Source organism: Lycium ferocissimum, chromosome 4 (assembly GCF_029784015.1).
Source record: "Lycium ferocissimum isolate CSIRO_LF1 chromosome 4, AGI_CSIRO_Lferr_CH_V1, whole genome shotgun sequence".
In the NCBI taxonomy this organism is placed as follows: domain Eukaryota; kingdom Viridiplantae; phylum Streptophyta; class Magnoliopsida; order Solanales; family Solanaceae; genus Lycium; species Lycium ferocissimum.
Window position 1 is genome coordinate 22,535,642 of NC_081345.1, and position 27,887 is coordinate 22,563,528.

Here is a 27,887-nt window from a genome sequence, read left to right on the forward strand (position 1 = left end):
TTCTCTCTAACGGCGAAACCCTAGAATAGGTGTACCGTGGTAGTGTGACTACGGTATCGCCACCGCCGACATGGCGCGAGGTCAGAAAAAGACATAGAACAACCAAGCAGATGTTCAGGTGGTCAAAGGGATTCGTGGTCCGCGGGTTACTGAAGTAGAACCAACGTCAAAGGGGACAGGAGTGGCTATATTGAGCTCTGGTGGTATTACCTTGAATGACGTCCAATCGGACATGGCAAGGTTAGGGGTGATGATTACACCGCTGAACATGGAGAACTCGAAGGTACCAAATATAAGTGGAATGACAAATGGGGGCCAAAAACAGAGCACAGCTCCTCCAAAAGGGATGACTGGTGGCAAGCAGGTCACAGATCCTTCACTTGCCGTGATGAATCAAGCACCGGCAACTGTAAATACGCAAAGAAGACTTGAACTTACTCAAGAGACTCCAAAACTTGCGGATCCAATAGCCGAGAAGACTTGGGCAAATCTGTTTACGGGCAACAAACTGGCATCAAAAGGTACGTCGTTGCAGTTTATTGCTGCGTGATTAAAGACGGGGTAAAATTGGTACAATTTGATAGGGCAGAGGTTGCAAAAGGGACGAAAAAGTGGCAATCGTCAATGATTCTATATGTTATGGGGGATTCCCCATCTATTGGAGCTGTAAATCGATTTCTAGCTAGTCAATGGGATTTTGCTTCAAAGCCAGCCATCTACTACCACAATGATGGATACTTTGTGATCAAGTTCCATTTTTGTGATGATAGAGATCAGGTTATGCGGTCAGGTCCCCATATGATCAATAATAGGCCAGTGATTATAAAGCCGTGGAGTGCTCACTTCAATTTTAGTGACGAGATCTTGAAGGCAATTCCCCTATGGGTAAGGTTCCCTAGTCTCCCGTTGAATTGTTGGGAACCTAATTCACTTAGTCGTCTTGCTAGTGGATTAGGTAGTCCTCTTTGTGTTGATGAGTGTACCTCAAAAATAGAAAGGATTTCTTATGCTCGGGTGATGATAGAAATGGACATTACTGTCCCTCTACCTACATCAGTTAAAATCCTTGATTCGAGTGGTAAAACATTTGACCAAGTTGTGGACTACGAGTGGTGGCCTCAATACTGTCCTGTTTGTTGCCAAATTGGGCACATATGCACAGTGCAGCCACCCAAAAAGGTTCAACCCAAGCAGAACAAAAGAGAACCAAGAAAAACTGCACAGGTTTGGCATGGGAAGGTACAACAACAACCGGCCAAGGACGTGGTAGTGAACGCTGAGGGTGCTTCCCCTCCTACTGTGAATGAGGGATGGATACAAGTTCATGGAAAGGCAGCTGGAAAAAAACCAGTGCCGAATCCTACAGAAGAGCAGCTAGAGGCAGATATAAGTAATGATTTCACACCACTGAGGGATACCACATTCCAGCAGGTATTTGAAGCTGCTTTCAATCGTGTGCAGAGCCAGTGTAGTTCTAGCAGGGGTACTAAACCCCCTAATCCTTCCAAATGAAAGTTGCAACATGGAATGTGAGGGGATTCAATAAGCTTCATAAGCATAAAGAGATGATGAGGATAGTGAATAAAGAGAAAGTGGTGGTGATGGCCATTACTGAACATAGAGTTACTGAGCAAAAAGCACCAAGTATTATCAAAAAAGTGTTCCCTACCTGGAGCTAGGCAAATAATTATGCAAGTACAGGAAGGGGGAGAATTTAGCTAGTATGGGACCAAAATATTGTTGTTGTTACTGTGCTCAGTACTACTACCCAAACAATACATTGTGTCATTCATGAATTGAGCAGTGATATTAACTTTGCTTTCACTGCCATTTATGGATTACATACCATTGATGATAGGAAAATTTTGTGGCAAGACATTCAGAGACTTGAGCCTAATATCCAACAACCTTGGCTTGTTATGGGGGACTTTAAAGCTGTTTTGAAACATAATGATAGAATGGGAGGTAGTCCAATCCAGGATGCTGAAGTAGCTGATTTTGAACAACTCCTGGACACAACTAGCCTAACTGTGATGAAAACTGTGGGAAGATTCTACACCTGGACAAACTCTCATGTCCATAGTAGGATAGATAGGGGACTTGTTAATGCTGAGTGGATGAACTTGTGGCCACATTTGGAGGTGGAAGCTACTGATCCTTACTTCTCTGATCATTCCATGCTGTGTGTTACATTTGCTAGCGATCAAAGAAGAAGTGCAAGACCATTTAGGTTTCTAAACCACCTAACAACTCATACAGATTTTCACGAGGTAGTGAAACAAGTCTGGGATACTCCAATGCAGGGGAGTCATATGACTCTTATTTGGAATAAACTGAAACTTATGAAGGAGGAGATGAAAAAAATGAATCACCAAGAATTTTCAAATGTCGAGCAGAGGATACAGAGCTACAGGCAACAGTTGAGTGAAGTTCAGGAACAACTTAGAGATTGCTTCTCCGATCCCACATTATATGCCACTGAAAAAGAAATTAAGCTTTCTCTTGAGAAGTGGATATTAGTTGAAGAAAGCATTCTCAGACAGAAATCCAGAGTACAATGGTTGAAGTTAGGAGATACAAACTCAAAGATATTTCCATGCCTGTCTCAAGAATAGAACTGGCCAAAACTACATCAGGAGATTGACAACAATGTGTGGTACGGTTATACAATCTGACAATGATATTGAGGAATAAGTCACTGGTTTCTATAAAAAAATTGTTAGGTACAAGGGCTGATTCCTTGCCTGCTATTGACCCTAGTATTATGAGGGATGGCCCAGTCTTGAACAGAAAGCAACAATTAGCACTCATTTCCCCAGTCACTAATGAAGAGGTGCAGCTAGCCCTGCAGGATATTGCTGATCTAAAGGCTCCAAGATGCTATGGTTTCAACGCCTGCTTCTTCAAAAAGGCATAGCCTACCATTGGGGCTGATGTGATAGAGGCCATGAAACAGTTCTTTAAATCCAACTGGATGTATAAGGCTATAAACTGCACCACAGTAACCCTGATCCCAAAGGTACAATCTCCCTCATCTATCAGGGAATTTAGACCTATCTCTTGCTGTACTATGCATTACAAGTTGATTTCAAAGGTGATTACAAGAAGACTACAGGGTGTCATGAATTTTTTGATCGATCAGAGTCAGGTAGCCTTTCTCCCAGGGAGGGTTATTACTGACAACATCCTGTTAAGTCATGAATTAGCAAAAAGGTATGGCAGGAAACATCTGTCCCCCAGGTGTATGCTAAAAATTGGTATGCAGAAGGCTTATGACTCTATTGAGTGAGTTTTTGTTGAGCAAGTGCTAAATGGTTTAAATTTTCCTAGTATATTTGTTGGTTGGGTAATGACCTATCTGAGAACAGTTTTCTACTCTATTATCATCAACGGGAAACCTACCGAACCCTTTGAAGTAAAGAAGGGCTTAAGACAAGGGGATCCTATGTCCCCTTTCTTATTTGTCATGGTCATGGAGTATTTAAATAGGCTGCTTAAACAACTGGGGAAAAATCCAAACTTTAATTTCCACCCAAAGTGTGCTAGAATCAACTTAATACAGCTTGGGTTTGCGGATGATTTGTTGTTGTTTTGTAGAGGTGATATGGGGTCTGTGCAGTACTTGTTTGAGCAGTTCTAGTGCTTCTCAAAGGCATCTGGGCTGATTGCTAACACTTCAAGAAGTTCAGTTTACTTTGGGGGCATGTCAAATGAAGAGGAGAACGAGGTTTTGGAGCTACTGGGTTTTACTAAAGGGGAGCTACCTATACGATATTTAGGTGTCTCACTTAGCACAAAGAAGGTGTTTTATGTATAGTGTTAGCCACTCCTTGACAAAATTCTTAACAGGATCAAGTCTTGGACCACTAATTTCCTCTCATATGCTGGGCGAACAATATTAATCAAGTCAGTTTTATTCTCTGTCCAAGTGTTTTGGGCCCAGGTGTTTGTTTTTGCCAAAAAAAGTAATTAAGGTTATTGAAGCTACATGTCGAAGTTTTATATGGACCGGGGAAGCAGAGTTATCTAAAAAAGCATTGTTGGCATGGAGTAAAGTATGCCTACCTGAGGTTGCTGGTGGCTTAAACATATTGGACATTTGTTCTTGGAATAAGGTTGCCATTAGTAAGTTGTTGTGGAACATATGCCAGAAGAAAGATAAACTTTGGGTTAGATGGATTCATTGCTACTATGGGCAGAACAGGAATATACTAAAAGATACTCCCAAACAGGCTTCATGGATCATGCAAAAGGTGTTGAAGGCGAGTAAGTACTACTCTGCAGCTGGATATATAATTACTGAGATTGCTCAGATGAACCAGTTCCCCTACAAAACAATTCTATTTGAAATTGAGGGGTGACTTTCCTAAAGTAGAGTGGAGAAGACTTGTTTGCAATAACATTGGGCTGCCTAAATGGATCTTCACACTTCGGCTGGCTGCTCATGGTAATTTATATACAAGGGACAGGTTGAGTAAATGGGGTGTTGCTACTACAAAGGTATGTCCTCTATGTGATGTAGTGGATGAATCCCATTCACATCTTTTCTGTCTTTGTGCGTTCTCGGGACAAGTATGGCAAAAGCTATTAAGATGGCAAGGAATCACTAGAATAAATCAGTGCTGGGAAGATGAAGTCTCATGGGCTACCAAGCATGCTAGAGGAAAGACTGCTAGAACCGAAGTGTACAGGATTTCGCTTGCTGCTGCTGTATTTTAAAGCTGGAAAGAAAGGAATTCAAGAATAATTCAAAGTACACAACAGCCCGTTGATAAACTAGTGAAGCAAATTATTCAGGAAATCCACTGCCGTGGAAATATGAAGCTGAAGGTTGCGCAATGGCTGGCCAAATTCATTTTTTATCCTACATAGATGTGCATGTATAGATTGATTGAATTGAGAATTTGTAGTGCCTTTGTATTTGTTTTGGTATTAGTGCTATGAGGAGTTCTTGTAGTGCAATTTTGGTCAAGTTACGGGGGCCATTGTCCATTACTCAGCTGTCATGATTTGTACTGCCTATCTAAATTTGGTAATGAAACTTCATTTATTTACCAAAAAAAAAATACAGTCGGAGATTCATGTAAACCTTCGGGTATTAAGTTTGGCTTGGATGTTGCCTTAGGGTTTGGTATTGCTTGTGACTTGTTTGATCGGGCTTGTGGCCTGTAGACTCCGTAGGACCTTGTTTGGTATGTTGTGTATTAATTGGTGGATTGTTTGTGAATTGGCAGTCAAACGGAAGAATGAAATTCTTGATATTGATACTAGTACTTAGTGTACGCCTTGTTATTGGTATAGCAATCTTGGGATATTTGGCCCTTATTGTCATGGAAATTGGATATTCATTATGATTATTGTGTGGATCATTACTGATGATATTGGTGCACTTTGACAACACGGTTATGTATCATTTGTGATATTGGTGCACTATGTTTGGAACGGCTTGTACTTGATATTGTTCACGGATTGTACTTGCATGGTCCCATATTCCTACTCATATTCATAGCATATAGATTATTGAGTCATCCTAGGCTTGTGACACGGGATGACAGGTCATTCTAGGCTGTGTGATACGAAATGACCGACATGGAAATACTGATACTAAATTGTTACGCTTTGTGATTGGTACTGATCATAGAAATGAGAAGGAAACATTGATGACGATGTTATTATGAGACTTGATTATTAGTAGAATTGACAATTGTGACTCCATTGTAGTTTATCTTGTTGCCTTGATGATGATATTACTTGTGCGCCCCTGTGTGGCACGGTTGGCTAATATGATTCATTGATAATGTACTTGCATCATATTCATACTGCATACACTATTGCATTAGATACTGAGTCATCTCTGGGTTGTGTGCGGAGTGACTTATATTTTCTGAGACATATTGAATACTGAGTCACCTCTGAGCTGTGTGCGGAGTGACTGATATGGAACACCGATATTATGAGACTTTTGGATATTTGGTCCTCTGAGCTGTGTGTAGAGAGACAGTGCTTGGACTTCGCGGGTCCCCCATGGATTATGCTGCTGAGGCGTGGAGGTATTCCGCCTTTGGAGTACAAGAGTAGAGGCATTGCATTGCATCACATTGCATTCATACCACATATGGCATTGCTTTGATTATACTTCTTGGTTGATTATGACTTGGTTATGGTGTTGGTTATACTTCTTGGTTGTTTATGAGTTAGACTACGTTGGTTGGCTCGTACTGGTAGACTTGTTTGATAGAGGTGAATAGTTGGGACAATTGAGATTAGTGGCTATCACATAGGGTTGGATATGAACGGTGATTACGTGGAAAAGCATGACTTGTACTCTATCGTTTACTTGTTTTCTTTTACCTTATTGTCTTTATATATGCCAACTAGTCTTAGTCGGCCTATGATACCTACCAGTACCGTTGTTTTGTACTGACCTACGCTTGTTGCATTCTTTTATGGATGCAGAGTATTAGACAGGTTCACTCTTTTCCCTCGCAGCTGATCGGCGAGGTTGCTATAGAGTCATTCCAAGGTGAGCACGATGGCGGCCGCTGCCCGGATGCTCTTTTCCTTACTTACTTGTCTTACTCTTATTTCGAGACAATTGTATTATGAGACTTTTTCATCTTCAGACTTGTAGTATTTAGTTAGTGCTCTTGTATGACCAGACCAGATACTGGGGTGGTTTATGATTACTTCCGCATTTATTATATATACAAATGACAGGCTTCGTTGCTTTATTTTCTTCCGCTATATAGATATACTGGATTTGTGAATGTTGAATTAAGGGTTCGCCTACCGAGGTAGGATAGGTAGGTGCCCGCGCGACCTTGTGAAATTGAGTCCTGACAATTTGTTACTCCTAGCCGGCCTTGGAGTTTGGGCATCTTTGTATGCCTGTGTTTCTAACTTTTCCTCTTTCTCTTTATTCATAGTCACTGGAGCAAAAGGCAGAAAGCTTTTACATGTTTTTGAAAAGGGGTCTCCTTTAAATGAGAGGATTTGACCTTGAAAAATGTCTATACATCTGATGATTGTGAGGTCATTTTTCTTTCATCACTTCTCATTATGATTTAAAAAATGACTCTTTGAAGGAGGAAAAAAAAAAAAAAAACATAAACTGATTAGAAACATGTTTGTTAACTTTCACAATGACTTGACTACAAGGTTAAAGTCTATAAAATGATTAAACAATTATTATATTATACGCTTATCTACTATTTCTGATGACAGGAAATAGAGCATGAAACTACCACTTTAAATGCTTACCAACATTGTTTAATTCTCTGAAAATTCTGTGTGTAATAACTCAAGAAGGTTTCGGATTATCAAAAGGTACAATTCTGCTCTTAAGTTTTACCTTTCTTTGCTAATTTTATTGGATTCTTATTCCCCTACCCATTGTTATTTTGTACAAATTCTCACAGTAGTAGTTTCTTTTGATTCCTCAAAGCTGACATACAGAGCTATATGTTATAAAAAAAAATTATTTTCTGAAGTTGTTTGATCTGATTTTTCACTTTTAAGTAATTATATCATATGGGTAAGCTTTTATTGTAGAAACAGAACTATTTATTAAATTGTTATTTTCCGAAGTTGTCTGATCTGATTTTTCACCTTTGTTAGGAGTGTCACAATTTGAGAGTTCAAATAAAAGTACAAACCTTTTGGAAAAATCCTAAAAGAAAAATCTTTGTTATCTGTTTAAGATTCTTAGTTCGTCAAAAGCTAAGAGTGAATTTGGGAAAAACTGCTTTTGTGTTTCTTTCTATTGGTTGCCATTGCCTTGGAGATACCTTGCCAAATTTATTAGTCAATCAATTAACTTAGAACTGGAAAGCGGAATAGCGGACAAGGTATTTAAATGTAGATATTATATCAAAGTGCATGCATTGAATTTGCATGTCTGAACCAAAAAAAAAACTATTGCGGAGTCTTGAGAATTGGACTTATTAGGCACACGAGTAATAAAAACTATTAGTAGCTCCATCCATATATAAGATTTAGATATCCACTAGATTGGTTGATGGATGATCAGTCTAATTGGTCTGGTTCCAGCCTTATATTGATTTCATGTTTAAAATAAGTGTTGAACTTGAACCCAAAAGTTTGAAAAATTTCAGGCAAAAAAATTGTGATTCCTTGCTTAGAGTTCTTTGTTCAATATTTGTGCAGTACTTGATAATTAATTGTGTTCTTTGAAATTGAAGACGGACGTGTCAATACCATATATTTGGAGATGAGCATATATGGAAGGAGCGATTGCTTAAGGCGGTGGAACAAGATTATAAGAATTTTAAACTTTGTTGCTGGAACAAAAGATGCTAGCATGTTGCATTTACTTTTTTTAATTTTTCCTAATAGGTTCGGATTGTGAAGATCATTTTATTCCGTCAACACCCCAATAGAAATCTTTTAAGTTCATTTATCAGCAACATGACACAAGAGACACACAAGACATGTCGCTCCAGCAGCTTGCTTCCGGGAAAACCATATCAACTTTTCATTTGAAATGCATTTGTAAATTGTGCTAGGTTCTACTCACTTTGTATATTTTGACAAGGTTTTCCTTGAATTGGGTATGATGATTGAGAATCTTTCTCTTACCTTAACTATGTCTTATTAATCTTGGTGTCAAATATTCTGCACTCAATATTGAAGTGTAAAACATCTTTTGATTTTCCATTTGTTGTTTCGAATATGGATGTACAACATATTTGTATTGTAGTCTTACAAGTATGAAGTTAGTGCCTCTTAGTAATAATACAAGTATGATTCTAGTGCAGGTACAGCTGTACATTCAAGTTATAACCCTCCAATGCAACTACAAAAGATTGCAAATATGAGACACCGTGAAATGGGTAATAGTCCTACAGGAAAAAGTTACACATATTGTGAAAGGTATACAAAAAAGTGTGTCGAGTAACAAAGAAGTCTTGCAACTGTTATTAAAAGATAAGCTCATTTATTGCCATTGAACAAGCTCAGTTAGTACTAAAGTGAGGCAGGTATTGTGAGAAAAGCTTATATACACACATCAAGTAATCCAAACAAATGTGTGTCATTATTATTTGATAAGTGAATGCGTTATTCTTTAGTAACACCTCCAAAAGAATATGTTAATTTTCAATTTATTTACAGTAAGCATTGAACTCACTGGGTAAAGTGAACAATGTTTATATTGCTCTGATATTGGTTGCAAATGAATTAGCTCCAATTTGGTCACTTGTATTGTAAAGAAGTTCAGGGATCATACCTTCCAACAGATCGTCTAAAGCTCTAAGATATCATCTATGGCTACGTATCATGCTTTTATGTCTTCTCAAAGTCAAAATCTGCTGAAAACTTTATTTTTTCTATCTCGACTATTTTCACAAATTGATATATTTTGTAGATTTAAAGATGTCTTATACGACCGCGCGAAGCGCGGGCATATTAACTAGTTTGTTTGTATTTGGCTAATATTTTTTAAGTGTTTTGCTAAATCATTTGAGAAGTGCTTTTGTTATAATTAATATGTGTTTGACTAGTATTTTCAAAGTGCTTTTAAGTGTTAAACTACGAAAAAAGTTAACACTACTAATTAATTTGGAAAAATTGAATTTTTATATGAGTAATCTTGTTCTAAAAAAAAAAAAATTCAAAAGCACCTATATTTGGAATAAACTACTTTTGGCAACTTCTACTTAAAAGCTGATAATTATATTAACGACTTTTACCATTACTCAAAAATCACTTATTTTCACCAGTATAACATAGCAAACACCCCCATTCTCTAAAATAAGTATATTTTACTTTTCTTTTTTAGAAAAATAAACACTTTTAGTATTAAAAGCTTGGATAAATATGCTATAACAAGGAAAAAGAAAGTTGATGGTCGTAAAAGGGTCAAATTCGTTAAGACACCCAATTGATTTGGTGTACTCCCAGTGTGGGTAAGTTTTTACCAAGCTACTATATGTCTATCACCAATAAAACTGATCCATTTATTGTTATTACAAAAATGCCCCAAATCCATATACAAAGCATAGGACATGCTTGCCGTTTTAACAAAAAAAATTTGGTTATTTTTCCGTAGAAATCTAATACAAAACCTTTGAGCTTATAGCACAAGCAAACAATGCAACAACAAGAGGATTTTAGTAGCTCAGTTATTTGGCTTCCTGAACGTTCACCTTGTTGGTAAGGGTTTGATTTTCCGCCTTGTAATCCTCTCTCCATTTTCCATTCCCCCACCCGCCTTGTGTAATAAAAATAACTTTTTTGAAATTAAAAAGAAAAAAGAAAAAAACAATGCAACAACAGTAATTGAAGTGACTAATATGCCATAACAACTAACTTTAATTACAACAGGCCGTCATGTCAAGCGTGAGCTACTTGTTTATTAGAAAAAAAATGCGCCTTTGAAACTTCTTTGTCTGAATATTTGAACGAGCGTTTCATCATTGTACGCAACATAATCAAGCCATTCAAGAAGACACAGAATATCAGAGAGAAATAATTATGCTTACAAGAACATAATAATAATTATTCCCTTTCGGTTACCACTAACCTATATTGCACTAGAGAAAACAGGAGTAATTTTCTTGGCCAAAAAGATCTTTTACATAATTTTGCTATCACTATCTAAGTCGACAGTAATAATGGGTAATAGTGATGATTTTTAATAAGTCAATCTCCATAGCTTTTACAAAATCGGAACCCAAGAAAAGGAACTTGACCGATGTATGAGTACTCTAAATAATTAGTACTACTTGTCAAAGTGCTGGTTAGGTCAAAGTAATACACAATCATTATCCGCATGGGGAGCAAAGATTTTCTTGATTTTCTTCACATTTTCCTTCATAGCCCTAAAAGTATATAATAAAGGAGGGTTACTGGTAATGAAACCAGCATCCCAAATATAACCCTGTAAAAGAAGAGAATTAAGTCATTTCAAAATTATAATTCTTTTCCGAAGAAATTATCACTTTTTAATTCTCTTTGGTTAATCATATACTAAAATATGACTAAGATTTTTCCTTTCTTATATTGAGATGCGAAAAATGTCATGAAGAAATTCGCATTTATAGATCTCCCATTCACCAAATTTTAATTTATTTTCAAAAGATAAATTTATCTTAACTTTACCCTATTAATTAAGAATATATTTAAATCTACCACAGGCTAGAGACATGGCAATTAACTAGAGTAGGAGAAAACGAGTGAAAAATGAAACTCCGGTTCAAAATAAGTGTTCATTTAGCTTTTTGCATACCCCTTAAGAAATATTAACTCCTGGAAAAAAAAATATAGGTATTTTGATTAAACTACCCTTAATTAAATGTTGCTGCCTAATTAATATGGTTTCTTCCGGTTGTCAAAAAGGTTTTCTTTACAATTAGTAGTTTGAAATATAAGAACACATTGTTAATATTATCTTCTTTTAATTTTCTAAATAATAAATAAGATCAACTTACCCAGTACTTAGTATGTCGGGATGCAATCCATATTCTCTTGCGAAGACAAATGGAACGATACCTTGGGGAAGAGCTGCCTGATCAATATTTGGTAGAAAATTAGATTTGTATTAGAGTTTTATATATGCAATTTACCTTCATTTATTTAAACTTATGATATTTGCAAAGTTCTTCTAGTGAAAATTTCTCTACAGTTGGGCGACAATAACTAAAAGCCTTGTGGTTTGAACAAATAACAAAGTAAAAGTCATCACTGATCATCCATATGATCACGGAAACAAACATGTAGCACGTACATTTATTAAACATAAATGTCCAAACTTCTATGTCATGACTGTTTAAATTAAATTTGATAACGCAATTTGTTAGCATTATTTAGGGAAATTAGTTGGCTTTCCTTTTAGGTGTTGATCTATTTTTAAAGTATAAATCAATTAGAATATTCTGTGGGATTGTAGTAGCATATTCTTTGAGATTGTAAATATCTTCCCATATATATCTTCGTAATCCTATATATTGTACAGCTTATGCATAATGAAAAGTATCCAATTCTAACCATTTAAGTTAGTATCAGTAGCAACTGTTTATTCTCTGATATTATCCTTTTGTATCCTAAATATATTACAAGCCATTCCTTTTGGTGTGAAACTCAATGGCAAAAATTATTCTCTTGGGTCTCAAGTTGTTGAGATGTTTGTTGCAAGTCATGGAAAATTGGGATATTTGTCGGGAACAATTAAAGAGCCTCCCACCAGTGATGCCACGTATGAAAAGTGGAATATGGATAATGCTATTGTTAAAAGTTGGCTCATCGGTGCCATGGAACCCGACATTATGAGTTTATTTGTTCGTCTTCTGATGGCCAAGAATATTTGGGACACCGTGTCTCAAACCTATTATGAAGGGGCTGATAAATCAGTTATTTATGATCTATCTTGTCAAAAAATGCGTATGAAACAAGAGGGAAAATAAGTTTCCACATACTTTGCAGATTTGCGCAAAATATGGCAAGAACTGGATCATCGTAAGCCAATCTCTTTCACACAACCTAATGTTGTTAAGGCTGCCTGAAGGAAATTGAAGAAGAACGTCTGTATATCTTCTTGGCTGGTCTGGATGATATTGATGATCGTGTTCGAAGTGATATTCTTTGCACAGATCCTTTTCCCAATTCAGAATCTGCTTTTGCTATGGTTCGAAGTGAAGAACAACGGAGGAGACACTATGTTAAACAATAATACAGATCCCATTATGGCTATGGCAGCAAAAGTTAATTCTTTGACCCATAATGGAAAATACCATTCAAAAGCTCATAGCAATGGTGAAAAGGGTTGTACTCATTGTGACAATTCTAAACATGTTGTTGAATATTATTTTATATTACATAGATATCCAGATTAGTGGGATGGTTTAAATGAAAAGAAGTCTCCGGAACGACGAAAGGATGGTAACAAATATGACGGAAAAGCTGTTGTAATGGTTTCATCTAGCACATCATTGCCAACTGCTGGAACGACTTTGGTTTCAACTGAAACTGGTGATTCTGATTTACATATAGTCAACCACTTATCAGGTAATATTGGATCAGCTCTCATTAATATGGATTCTGACAAAGACACGGGATGGGTGATTGACTCCGGAGCCACTGATCACATGACCTTTGATCAGTCGCTTCTACAGGCTCCTAATAAACCATATCGTTGACATGTGTCCAATGCAAATGGTGTATCATCTCCGGTTACTAGTGCTGGAACTGTTGTTTTGACATCCTCCTTATCTTTAGAGCATACAATATATGTTCCTTCACTATCAAATAATCTATTGTCTGTGTCTCAAGTAACTCAACAATTAAATTGTCAAGTATTAATATATTCTCATTTTTGCATTTTTCAGGACCTCAACAGCAAGGAAATTATTGGGCATGGTAGTAATAGAGGGGGGGGGGGAGGCTTTATTATGTTGAGAATATATGTCATGGTGTTGCTCTAACAAGTCAAGGTTCCTCTTCTGCTAAACAACACCAAATATGGATGTGGCATTGAAGATTTGGTCATGCTTCTTTCAGCTACATTCAGCACTTATTTCCAACTTTGTTTTCAGATTGCAATCTCTCTAATTTGCATTGTGATGTTTGTGTATTAGCTAAAAGTGATCGTGCTACTTATCCTTTAAGTACTAGTAAGGTGACTGAGCCATTTGCATTGGTTCACTCTGATGTGTGGGGCCCATTTGCATTGGTTCACTCTGATGTGTGGGGTCCTTCTCCAATTCCTACTTCATCTGGATATCGGTGGTTTGTAATCTTTGTTGATGATTTTAGTCGTATGACATGACTTTATCTAATGAAGAATAAAAGTGGTGTTTCTGAATACTTTCGCTCATTTCATAAGACGATACAAACTCAATTTTGGCCAAAATAAAAGTTCTTAGGTCAGATAATGGTGGAGAATTTGTTAATCAAGTTTTGCAGTCTTATCTCCAAAATCATGGCATCATTCATGAAACAACATGCTCTTTTACACCTCAGCAAAATGGCGTAGCAGAGAGAAAAAATGTCATTTATTAAAAGTCACATGTGCATGTTTGATTAGTTCTCATAAGCAACCTGCATCTTGGGAGGATGCCATTTTGTATGTTGTTTATTTAATAAATCGTGTACCTAGAAGTGTTCTCCGATTTAAGACTCCCTTAAATCAGCTCTCCAGTTTTGTTAACCTCCCATCTACCTTAAACTTGGAACCTCGAATTTTTGGTTGTGTTGTTTTTGTTCATCTCCCTAAACACAAACGTACAAAGCTTGATCCATGTGCATTACGATGTGTCTTTGTTGGATATTTACCTCATAAAAAGGGCCATCCCCTTACCAAAAGGTTGAACGTGACTATGGATGTTACTTTTTCTGAGACAGAGATGTATTTCTCTCCGGAGATATCCAATTCTTCTCTTCAGGGGGAGAATAAGGTTGAAGAGCATAATTGGATGGTGTTACTACCTGATAACGGTGGTACAACTTCAGATAATTTATGGCTTAGCTCAACAAATCCGGACCCTGGCATTCTCGGCCAAAGCATACAACAAGAGAGTGAAAAATCCCCCTCTGCCGGTACCTAGAGTACCCCCCTCCCCCCCCCCCCCCCCAATATTGTTCCTGCTGATGGTGTTCCTGAGGCATATGTTAATTCTGAGGAAATTAATACTAACAATTTAATTGATGACACTCCACCAGTGGTTTCTAGTGATGATAACAGGAATGGGTATCAGTTACCTCCTCGGACCAATCGAGAGAAAGCACCAGAGAGACACTCCCCTGATAATCCAAAAGAACTCAAATATCTTGTTGCTCATTATGTTTCTAGTGGACATTTACCAAGTGTTATCCAAGGCTTTGTGAATCAGATGTCATCGGTTAAAATCCCTACAAGATTTGAAGAAGCATTGAAAGACCCCAAATGGGCAGAATCCATGACTGAGGAGATACGAGCACTAGAGAAAAACCAGACATGGGATATCGTGACGTTACCAGAAGGGAAGAAACCAGTCGGATGCAAATAGGTTTTTTCAGTGAAACACAAGCTGGATGGTTCAATTGATAGATTCAAAGCAAGACTAGTTGCTCGTGTCTTTACCCAAACTTGTGGTGTTGATTATCAGGAGACTTTTGCGCCCGTGGTAAAGATAAGTATTGTTCATGTTCTATTATCTATAGCTACTAATCTTGATTGGCCTTTACAGCAATATGATGTGAAGAACGCATTTCTGCATGGAGATTTATCTAAAGAAGTTTATATAAGCATACCTCCTGGTTACAACACTTTGGGCAATACAAATTTAGCAAGCTAAAAAAGGCATTGCATGGTTTGAAGCAATCGCCTAGAGCATGGTTTGGAAGGTTCCAACTAGCGATGAAGAAATACGGTTATACTCAGAGCAACGCGGATCATTCCTTATTTTTGAAGAGACAAAATGGTAAGATAACTGTTCTTATCATCTATGTTGATGACATGATTGTTACTGGTGATGATGTTGGTGAGATGAAAAAATTGAAGACTTGCTTGTCCAATGAGTTTGATATGAAAGTTCTAGGCAGATTAAAGTATTTCTTGGGTATTGAAGTTATTAGGTCCAAAAAAGGAATATTTTTATCTCAGCGCAAATATGTTCTTGATTTGTTAAAGGAGGCTGGTATGTTAGGTTGTCAACCTATTGATACACCGATTGAACAAAATCATAACTTAGAGAAACTTCCTGATCAAGTTCCTACTAACAAAGCGAGATATCAAAGATTAGTGGGACGCTTGATATACTTATCACACACACGACCATATATTGCTTATGCGGTTAGTGTGGTAAGTCGATTTGTGCATAATCCAAGTGACGTTCATATGAATGCAGTTATTAGAATGATGCGGTACTTGAAATTAGCACCAGGAAGAGGCCTCATGTTTTCTGAGAATCACCATACAAAAATTATGGGTTATTGCGATTCGGATTGGGTGCAAAAGGAGAAAGGCGACGCTCAACAACCGGGTATTTCACTTTCGTCGGAGGTAACCTAGTTACTTGGAAGAGTAAAAAACAAAAGATTGTCTCATTGTCTAGTGCGGAAGATGAATACAAAGTAATGGTCAAAGGTATCCAAGAATTACTGTGGTTGAAACGACTTATGGGGGAGTTTGGTTTTTCGCTCGATGAACCTACGAAATTGTTTTGCGACAACCAGTCAGCTATTAAAATTGCAGAAAACCCAATTCAACATGATCGCACTAAACATGTATAGATTGGCCGTAATTTCATATATGAGAAGTTTGAGGATAAAACAATTGAAGTTCCATATGTGAAGACCTTAGAGCGGTTGGCTGATGTTCTAACTAAAGTTGTATCCAGACAAGCCTTTAATTACTCACTTGTCAAGATGGGCATACATGACATTTATGCTCCATCTTGAGGGGGAGTGTTAGCATTATTTAGGGAAATTAGTTGGCTTTCCTTTTAGGTGTAGATCTGTTTTTAAAGTATAAATCAATTAGAATATTCTATGTGATTGTAGTAGCATATTCTTTGGGATTGTAAATATCTTCCCATATCTTTGTAATCCTATATATTGTACAGCTTATGCATAATGAAAAGTATCCAATTCTAACCATTTAAGTCAATTATCAATGTTCAACTTAGAACGAACTCAAAGACCAATAATTTAAAAGTTTTTACATTATCAGATCACATTCATCTATTGTAGTAGGTAACTTGCCTTATTTCGAAAATACAAATTTCACTTTTTATGAAAGGTTCCCATAAATATCTCTTGAGTGACTTGATAATGTAAAAAAAATCATATACACTATCGGTTGATGTATATAAATTAAAGTCATAGTTATAATATACCTGTACAATTGCAGTATGAAGTCGAACTCCTCTAAGGCCAACGACTACAGAAGCAGCTGACATTACTACAGGTCCACCTATAAATCTTATGGCCATCCCTATTGCTGCCATTTTCGTGCCACACGCAATTATTCGAGGTTGAAGTGCCATGAACAACCCTATAAAAATTTCATAGCCATGTTGAATATTCTTATCACATTTTATAAAATAGTTGTTCAAAAATGTCATTAAATACCAAGTTACTAATCACAAAAGGTTGGGATATATTGACGTAAACTTTGGTAATTATGTGACATACCTAAGCTGAACATTGCCATTCCAAGACCTGCATCTGAAATTATTTTAATGGAATATTTCACCAAACTTGGCATCCCCACATTCCATCTGCTCAAAAAGTTAGATAACTTTGTTATGATTCAAGGAAAAGTAAAAGACTTTTTCTTTTCTTTTCTGATTACACTAAAATTTAGTCCCTCTATTTGACTTCTGAACAGGTAGAACCATCATTTGAACTTTGACATCATGGAAACTGAAAATGACCCTTTATTGAATACCATGCCAAACAAGCAATTTAACTGAAAAATAATTTATGTAAAACTATTAAATGACCTTTATTATTAAGTTTTTATATTACATACTAGTACAACAACTGTAAAAGGGAGTTTAACGAACTTACCTGAATGAGATAAGAGACCAGAGAAGTCCTATAATACTGGAGTAAGTATTTGGATTACGTGAAAGCTTTCTCCCAACCATAACAATAATGAGCCTTAGCATGACTAAAGCATTTGGCATTTCTTGTTTAATGTTATTTGCTGAATCTGCAGCTCCTCCTTGCACTGGGAAATTTGAAATATCTCTGAAGCTAATTTCCTTTTCTGGATTAAACAAATCATAAGTAGCTGTTAGTGATAAACAATTTTTTTGTGTAACTATATCTCGTATTCTTTATTGGCCTGACTAATCCAAATTCGTAGAATAGTACTCATTGCCACTTTCGTCTTTAAAATGTAGCCACTAGGAGTTTCAAATCCACAAGTAAAACACCAAAAACGTCATGGAGTTTCACTTGTGGAATTTAAAACTTCACGGTAATGACTAATTTTACAAACGCTAAAAGGTAGCTATTTCTGGATCTTTTTCCTCCAATTGTGCCCTCACGGACAAGGAGGAGTGCTCCCTACAAGACAATTCTTTATTCTCGGGCTCAAACGGTCAAACCCGAATTGACTTAAAAGTGTACAAAAATTCATCCATCCCATTATAACCCTTGATGGCTACACAAGATAATTTTATCAAATTATTAAAAGCAACACAATAGTACTATTACTTATATATGTTAACCCAAAACGTAAGTCTAGTTGAAAAAACGAAGCAGGTAATTAGAAAGAGTAAGAAAAGGCCGGCAACAATATTGGAGTGGAGAGATCATCATTCATCAAAGTGTTTTAGTAGTAGGAGATTGCAAGTGCGCTCTATCAAATAAGTCTCTCCATCAAAACACACGTGCTTTAAAGTAATGATATTGTCTATATATTGAAGTCTGGTCCAATTATTATTTGCCCATTATATATTTAAGAGGAAATTATTTGGGCAATTAATTGTCGACTCATTTCCCTTTTAGCTTTTTCCATTTTATATTTTCTTTTACTTATATCCATAGTTTTTTTTTTAAAAAAAAAAAATTCGATTCTATTGATTGCAGTATTGCACTGTTTTCAGGACAGACAAGTCCCTGTTTGGGAAAAATAGAAAAAGTGACACGTGAAAATTAGCCTTGTACATTTGTATCAATGGTTCAAGTAAGAAACTCTTCGAGTTACCACTTCTCAATAGAAGGGGGCCTAGATACTTATATCATCACTATTATTAACTCAGTGCTTTGAGAAATTACATATTTAACATACTTCCAAACCAAGCTAGATATTAGTCTCCTATTACTAAGTTCACCAACTAATTTGGACTTTTTTCAATTATTCCTACATGTCGTCCCAAAGAGAAAATATTATATATAGTTCTATATTTAAAAACAAGCTAATTTTAAAATTTTCATTTTACCTTTAGTGCAATATTCAATACTTTTTCTTATGTAATTAGCCTTCAGGAGGCGTCTCCCTTGTATTGTCATTATTTCATTAATAAGATGATCTAACGTCATGTAAATGTTTAAAGATTGTTTTCGATGAAAAGTTTCGAAACTTCACTTTTGTCTTAAACTTTGTCCAGACTAATAGTATCACATATATATTGAGACGGGAAAAGTGAAAATTTTGAGGGATGGGACCAACCAATTAAAGTATACAACATATTGGAATAGCAATTTTATCTGACATATAAATACTATGCACAGATTATATTGAAAGTTTGAAACAATAATATACAAATTCAATTTGGTAAATTCTATTTAATTAAAAAAGAAAACAGAGTAGTATAATAATTCAGGTACTTTGACAGGTGGAATCTATTAAAGATTTTTGACTCATAATAAGAATCAGCCAATTTGTTGTATTGATAGGTCAGGTCACAGGTGATATGTCTGGTGGACAGAGTAAGAAATATGAGAGAGTGAGAACGAGACAACATCTGAGAATATGGGGACAACTTTATTCTAGGCATGCAAACAAGAAAGCAACACATCTATGTTATATATTTTGGCCAGTCAAAGGGAACCCTTGAATCTTGATTTAATATATTTGCCTAAACGACATTTTTTTTTTTTTTTAAAAAAAAAAAAATTGCATTCTTGGGATCAGCATGCTTCATTTTTGTTCATATTCTTCGTTCTTCCTCCTTAAAAGTAATTAGTCACGTAGTTATAATTAATATTACTGCTATATATACTTCTTCTGAAGAGATGCTCTAAAAATAGTATTCTCTCTGTTTCAATTTTGAAGCTTCAAGTCTTAAATATCTCATAAAGGTTTGTGTAATTATAAAAATTTATCATAAAGAATAAAATATTAAGTTAACTCGTTCTCAAATTTAGAAAACGCTCTTTCTTTTCTGAACAAATTATAAAGGAACTATCACAAACTAGAACTGAGGGAGTACCTGCATAATTTTTCCTAATCATTGTTATTAGTTTTAGAAAAAAAGTGATATATACTTCTATATAATACAAGATTTAAAGATTTTAAAACAACACAAGATTATTTTATTTTACATTTTTTTTTTTTTGGAATTTTCATATACTATTAATTAAGTAAATTAGCGAAAAGGGAACTAAGACACATTCTTTTTGCATTACATGGATGTATTGTTAGTGTTAATAAACGAAAAGTTTGCTAATGACTACAATCCGAATGATTCACCAGTAATAAAGATTATAGTGTGATAGAGTGAATCTCTTTATTTTTAATTAGAGATTTCATGTTCGAGTTTTGTGTGTAGAAAAAAAAAATTAACAGAAAGCATTTTCTCTTTTAACGAGCGACACAAATCCTGATTGGTAGGGACCATAATGCGGTATCGAATAACAAAAGAAAACCACCTGCATGAGTCATGCAAAAAAGCAATGCCAGAGACCAAAACAAAAATAAATTGACAACACCGTAGCGTACCTCCAACATCATCTCTGTACCCTTGTCTGGAGACTCCATTTAGACATGACTTCCCTGGCGACTCCCACGCGGCCATTTTAGCTGATGGAGACGGCTGCCTGCACACCTTCCCCGCCACCGGGGACATCACCCACATCGGGGTATTCCCCGTTGTTGTACACGTAGTCGTGTCCAACTCGTTGAAATTCGACGCCCTTGGCGTCGGCTGCAGCGAGTAGCAGGGGTCCGACGACGCGTAGCCGCCGGACAACCTAGGACTACTCGCTGCACGAAACCCGACGCCCAGGTCCCCGTGTCCGAACGGGATATCCTGTAAAGGCGTGTGAACGGAGAAGATTTCTGCATTGGAGAGATTTGATGCCCTAGGTGTGATGCCTATGGAGGATGAAAATGCGGATTCTGGTGCGGAGGATGTTGATCGACGGATACGGACATGGATACGTCCGTTTCTGTCGATTTCTGATTCTGTACAAAGGGGACTACGGCCGTCTAGTGAGATGATATCGTTGTCGATCTCGAATTTGGTTATGGCCGCGGCAGCATTGCCAGGGAATTGGTTCTTGATTAGTATGGTGGCAGCTCTATATTCAAACAGGAATAACAGTAAAGTATACCTGCATGAAACCACCAAAGGGTGGAATGTTAATTTTCTTTAATCAAATTTAAAACAAGTGAAGGAATAAAAGGATCCAAGAGAAGATACTACTACATGCATAGATGTACTAGCTAGTATAAAACGGTATAGAGGAAATAATCTAAAACTCTTTCAGAAAAACGAATTAATCCTTGTGATTCGAAGAGTTTATGACTTTACTTCCATTACTTATTTTTTTCCACGATGCATTAATCATCATATCCTCAGACACTTCGTGTAGGACCTTTATTTTGAAAATACTTTTTGTCCAAAGTGTTTTTTGAAAAAATACTTTTGGAAAGTAGCGTGTTTGGTTAATGAATTTGAGAAACACTTTATCAATACTATAGCTGCAATTTGTGCTGGCTAAGGTTTCAAAAGTACTCAAAAACACTTGTTTTTTTCGTAAAAGCTTAATCTGAACCTTAACTTTCTAAAATAAACTTTTTTAAAGAAAAATTTGGCTTCCTAGAAGTTTGGCCAAACTTAGTAGGAGTATTACTTTCCCTAAAGACGAGACTGACTAGACATGAAATTTACCCCAAAAAATAAGAAAATTAACTAGAAAGAGGTAAAGAAGAACATATATAAAGTGGATCGAGATGGATTTTTAGTACCAGATAATGCATTGAAGGACAACAAGCTGAACCATGAGGCTTTGAGTGAAATCACCATACATAGCATTAAGCAAAGGAATGCCCATAACCAAAGTGTTAGGCAAAGTTGAGACAGAGAAGAGAGTGATCAACCAATCCAACTGCCCTTTACAAATAGCCCAAAGTGACAACAACACAAGAACCAAAATCTTTGACAAAGTATCAGCCAATATAAACTTCGTATCCATTTGGTAAGGATTGTTCTGAGATATGAAGTGGAAGGATAGCACCGGAACGGCAAATACCGCGACGAAACGGTTGATGCCGGAGCATTGCTCTGGTGAGAATATCTTCCACCATTTCACTGAACCATATGCTACCAGCATAGCAAAGTATAATGGCACCATTGCACACATTACTTTGTAAAAATCATTTGCACCTATCATCTTCTAAATTATAAGTATGTCTCTTCTCTATTTTCCCCTTTCGGTGTAATAGCAAGGAAAGTGAAATGAGCTTATATAGAATATTGAAGACTAAATTACCTATTTTGAAACTTTGGATGTACGTTAATGAGATTCTTAAATTACTACTTTGCACTGGGATTAGTGGTTGGTCGATTCAATGATTGGTTCTTTAACATATTATATGGAGAAATTTCTTATAAGCGGCAAGTGTTTAATTTTGCTTTTAAAACAACAAAAGAAACGATGTACTATAAAGCTTTTAAAACTCTTCAATGGTATCAAGTTAATTCAAACTGGCACCGAATGTTTACACCAAATTACTTATATCAATTTATAAAGGTTAAGTGAATTATATATAGTGACGTGAGTAATCTTGATTAAATGAGAATTATATGTAGTACGCTGACAAGTGAAATAACATTGTCATTGTACGTATTGATTAAACATTGCTCAATTATAAGTTTTAAACGAATCTTAGAACGATAATTTGAAAAACAAATTGTATTCTTTGGAAACGCAAAAGTTTCTGAACAAAAAAGTCTAAAAGTAAAACTACATCTTCCTATAATTCCGAAATTTGAAAATCTTAGTGGGCGTTTGGCCATAAAAATTATTCACTTTTTTTCGGAAAATTTTTTCACTTTTTTTTACTTTTAGCGTTTGGCCATAAAAATTATTCACTTTTTTCCGGAGTTGTATTCCTAATATAAAAATTTAAAAAACTTGTTTTTCAAAAATTTTCAATTTTTTACACTACATTTTACCAAAAACTATAATTTTAAAAACTATGGCCAAACACACAACTCCAACTCCACTCCAACTTCAAAAATTCCAAAAAAAATGAAAAGGCTTTTGGTATTTATGGCCAAACGGGCCCTATTTTCGGAATAAAAGGTAGTACACATTCAACTCACTCTGTCTAGGCATTATAAACCCTCAAGAGTCAAACTTAGATGAAAGTTTAATTAACCTTTCTGGTACTTTTTTCTTTTTCTTTTTGACTTAATGTGGTCTCCTTTTTAATTTTCAAAGTTGAAAGTCATTCGATAAGTCAGAGATGATAGTGGCAGTACTGTAGCAGTGTGTAGAAAGTGAAAGCACTTGGTTCTATGCAGATACTGTCCATGTAAAAGAATATGTTAATCTTTTGAATGTACTTGGTGTTTAATATAAGTTTATTTAATACTACCAAACATGTGTTTGTGCGTATGCGGTAATTAAGAAATTATAAAATGTCATTTATTAGCCAAGTCAATTAATTAAAAAGCTTTATAAGCATGAGGATATTGTATGTAGCTTTCCTTTCATTAATCATGTGTCCATTCCTTGTTTTCTGGTCGTGCACTTTAATTTGCTTTCTTACAGGAAATTAACAGCCAAATTCACTCATCACGAAACTTAAATCAGTGCTTCATTCTTGAATAGTTCTTATAAATGGCTCTCCGGCCGACAAACTGGCCATCAGAATATTTAAGAGGCACATTGGGATAATACATTTCCTTCATTCATATATGTTAGATAATTTTTCAGGTGGGAAAACATACTTCTTTTCTGTTCACATTTACTTGTCTATGTTCATCAAATTTAAATGTTATATCTATTAGAACTGTAGCTAGCTATGACAATAGAATGTAGCGTAACTAATTAATTGAAAGTGTTAGTTTTCCTACCGTTTTAAGTATTAGATGAAATATGATCGTACACTTCAACATAGAACTAGACTAAGCAAGAGATGTCGAGTTTAAATTTCATCACCCAAAACGCAAAAAGAGGGCGGCGGGGGGGGGGGGGGAGCTGGGAGAGTGGAGAGGAATCACTTATTTGATTCATAAAAAAAATTAAGCACACATGTTAGAATCTTGAATAAGCCTTTTAAGCGACAGAAATAATTTGAATAGTCAACGTAGCGCTAATATTAGAGAAGACTCTTTGACCAAAATAAGCTATTATTTTAGCCAATTCACCAAAATAATACATTTTTTAAAAAATTTGCAGAACTAGAATAAACGTATTTCACAAGAATTATTAGACATTATTTTATTCAAAAAATTCAACGGGCAAAAAAGCTAAAGGTTAACGGTGTTAAAGGGTAATTCGTTACTGTGAGTAACGTTTTATGGTTAATACGTTACTGTGAGACTCTAAAGAATACAAAATCTAACATTGATTGATCTTAAAGTCATAACTCATAACTCAGAGTTACAACTTCAAGCTAAAACGTAACTGACAGTAACGTTTCTACGTAATCTACATTTAGGAGTATTAAATGCGCGCAGAATTCTTCAAATTACGAACCCTTCTGATTGATGTAATTATAAAACTTTACCGACAATATTGATTACCCTTAAAAAAAAGTATTAATTAGCCTTACAAAAAGATACTGATTAGCCTTAAAAAAATTGATTAGGATTAAAAAAATATTGATTAGCCTTATAAAAAAAGTATTGATTAGCTAAATAAAGTAGCAGTTTTTCAATTTCAAAACAACACCAACAAGGGGAAATTATAGCAGAAGTTGGTTAATTCTCCTTTCAACATTTGCTTATACATTTTAAAGTGCAAGATGGTTAAGACCAAAAGAAATTAAAGACACAATGTCTTTAGTTTACAACAATAACTACTAGTAATTAATGCTTATATATCACAAATTTCTTTTCATATATGAAAATTAAGAAGCAACCATCTTTCATATCTACCGCTTATCGAAAAATACTCCATCTTCTAGAAACAAAATAACAAAGTAAATTTGGTCTCTCTTAATTCACTTCGCTGGAACTAAATTTGTATAAAGCAAAACGGTAGCTAAGAATGGTTTCCATCAAGTTGTAGACTAAGAGACCTTAGTGAATCATATATACTCCATAAAATAAAGCACTCAAATCAGCTAGGATAAAATAAAGAACTCAAATCAGTGGAACATTGAAACCATTAATTAACCATAAGTAACGTACTAACCATAAAACGTTACTCCTAGTAACGAATTACCCTTTAACACCGTTAACCTTTAACTTTTTTGCCCGTTGAATTTTTTGAATAAAATAATGCATAATACGTTACTGCGAAATACGTTTATTCAACTTCTGTAAATTTTCAAAAGAATATATTATTTTGATGAATTGGCTTACGTCGGTAAAAAATTCAAAAGAGTGCTCAAGCTAAGTTTCCAAATCCAAATCTGAAAATTGCAAGATTTGAATAATATCTAGAAAAAGAAAAGAAAAAAAATTTATATACTACTAACTGATCTTTAATTTGAAGTCAGAAGGAGAATTGAAAAGCATTACATGGTATTATAATTTCTACGTAGATAAATTAATTTGGAAAAAAGAAGAGAATACAACAAAAAACAAACAGAAAGTACTGACTGATATCAATCAACTCATTATCTTTTTGGATTTTTCATTTTTTGGTTTTTCTTATTATGGGAGGTAATTTTGATTTTGAGACTTGTAGAACTTTTGTGATACTTTTAGGGGTCAGTTTGGTACATGGTATAAGTTGGAATATCTCTTCTATCAAACAGAGTATAAAAGGAAACATAATCTTAAGGATGAGATATTCACCTTATCTCATTAACCTTGGAATTGTTTTATCCCATTTCCCAAATGAATAAATTAGTCTCAAAATTATAATCCTGAAATAATTTAATCTGCGTACCGAACGGCTCCTTAGCCCTTCAACCTATCAATTGTGATCACATCTTTTAAGTCAATCTTTTCTTCTAACACGACGCAGAGCTTTTCCACGCACTATCTTATTCTTTCTTTCTTTTATTGTTTTTCTTTTCTTTTTAAAATTTTGTGACACGGTATAAGTTACATTTAGTACACATACAGTCATACATGATGTAGAAAACACAATAGTGGTTCTCTTTTTTTCTTTTCTATCAATACCACACCTATGAAATAATTAATGAATCATATAAACACCCCTCTTACACCATGAAAGCAAGGATATTTTCACTTCAGTTGGTCTATGACATCACACAGAGTATGCGGAAAAGGTGGACTGCAAATTCAATGTCAATGACGTTATATCAGTACTCCAAGACCTGCTAACTGCTAAATATAATCTTGCAAATGCACCTACAGCACAGAGCTAGAAAGATTTTTATATAGTTCGAATTTTAGCTATAGCACGTAAAAGTCAATGAAATTTGTGAATGATGTTTGAAAAATACGGGAGGCATAAAGACAGCATAAGGTGATTATATTTCCCATTGAAATCAGCATATTTGGAAGACTCAACCCTACTTGATTAGTGGTAAGTCATACATTTGTATTAATAAAGGCTGAATACATAGATGGCCCCTTAAACTTATTCAAATTTTCCATTTAGATACCTAAACTAAAAGTTGTACCTATTGAACATCTTAAGTATATAAAAAATTGTTAGGTGTGCGAATAAGTACCACATTGGTAGCTGAAAAGAAAAAGGCGCTACTTATAAGATGTTGGATACTCTTAATGATGTGAGGCCTTTTGGGTAAAACCGTGCGGGCTTGGCCCAAAGCGAATAATATCACATCATGTTAAGAGTATCTTTGGGTTGTTTTAGCCCAACAACTGGTATTAGAGCCAATGATTTGGCGGAACGAGTATGAAGATTGTATGTAAGGCTGGGCCGGTTTAGTGTCTTTCCCCCAGGGCCTTTACAACCTACTCCGTAGCTCTGAAGACACATACACAGCCTTTGGGCTTCGGTGACCGCAAATATTCAGACGATATGGGTAGCACATTGACACGTTGAATCTCTGACCCTTAATGAGTCATGTGGAACTTAGTTCGAGGGGGAGATTGTTAGGTGTGCGAACAAAGTAATACATTGGTAGCTGAAAAAAAAAAAAAAAGCTACTTATAAGGAGTTGGATACTCTTATATGATGTGAGGCCTTTTGGGGCAAACCGTGCGGGCTTGGACCAAAGCGGACAATATCATATCATGTTAAGAGTAACTTTGGACCGTTTAGCCCAAAAACTGGTATCAGAGGCGGGACGAGTATGAAGAAGACGGAGTGTGGCGTGGGGCCCGGCTTAGTGCCCTTGCCCGTCTATGGGCTGGTTTACGACATTTACTCATAGCTTTGAAGACGCATACACAACCTTTGGGCTTCGATGACCGTAAATACTTTGACGATATAGATGGCACAAAGACACGTTAAATCTCTGACCCGTGATGATTCATGTGGAACTTAGTTTCGATGACCGTAAATACTTTGACGATATAGATGGCACAAAGACACGTTAAATCTCTGACCCGTGATGATTCATGTGGAACTTAGTTCGAGGGGGAGATTGTTGGGGGCGAACAAAATACCACATTGGTAGCTCAAAAGAAAAGGAGCACTTATAAGGTGTTGGATACTCTTTATGATGTGAGGCCCTTTGGGGAAAACCGTGGGGGCTTGACCCAAAGCGGACAATATGACATCATGTTAAGAGTATCTTTGGGCCGTTTTAGCCCAACAAATTGCTATCTATTTCGGTTGGAATTATAATTACTAAATTAAAAAAAAAAATGCATAGCTATTATCCATCAATTTTTCTCTTTGTTTGATTTGGGATGTGTTCGTTAGTGGTTTTAGGACTTCTTGGTTTATGTTAATGAACTTGAATCTAGATTCACTAAGTCCAAATTGAGTGTATTTAACAATATGAGAAATAATAAATTGATTCAAAATTATAGATTGCTATTAACCAGAAAATCAAAGAAGACGTTGGTTAGTTGTGCTGGAATAAAAAAAAGATAGAAAATTTTCTGTTTTGATTATATTTCAAAATATTTTTTTCCCAATTTATC

General features: G+C 35.6%; 2 protein-coding genes across 2 annotated transcripts; one reads left to right on the forward strand and one right to left on the reverse strand.

Annotated features, from left to right (window-relative positions):
• The first annotated feature begins 1,508 nt into the window (after nt 1–1,508).
• On the forward strand, nt 1,509–2,615 carry LOC132053823 (uncharacterized). The gene is made up of 2 exons (XM_059445923.1): nt 1,509–1,660; nt 1,805–2,615. Exons 1-2 carry the CDS (start codon nt 1,509–1,511, stop codon nt 2,613–2,615), a joined length of 963 nt encoding a protein of 320 aa, XP_059301906.1.
• Nucleotides 2,616–10,476: 7,861 nt separating this feature from the next.
• On the reverse strand, nt 10,477–22,287 carry LOC132051850 (auxin efflux carrier component 6). Its single transcript, XM_059443098.1, has 7 exons — nt 21,644–22,287; nt 20,393–21,006; nt 17,509–17,710; nt 17,131–17,216; nt 16,833–16,990; nt 11,451–11,527; nt 10,477–10,900 (listed from the first exon to the last, which is right to left on the reverse strand). Exons 1-7 carry the CDS (start codon nt 22,066–22,068, stop codon nt 10,834–10,836), a joined length of 1,629 nt encoding a protein of 542 aa, XP_059299081.1. The 5' UTR covers nt 22,069–22,287; the 3' UTR covers nt 10,477–10,833.
• Nucleotides 22,288–27,887: the final 5,600 nt, after the last annotated feature.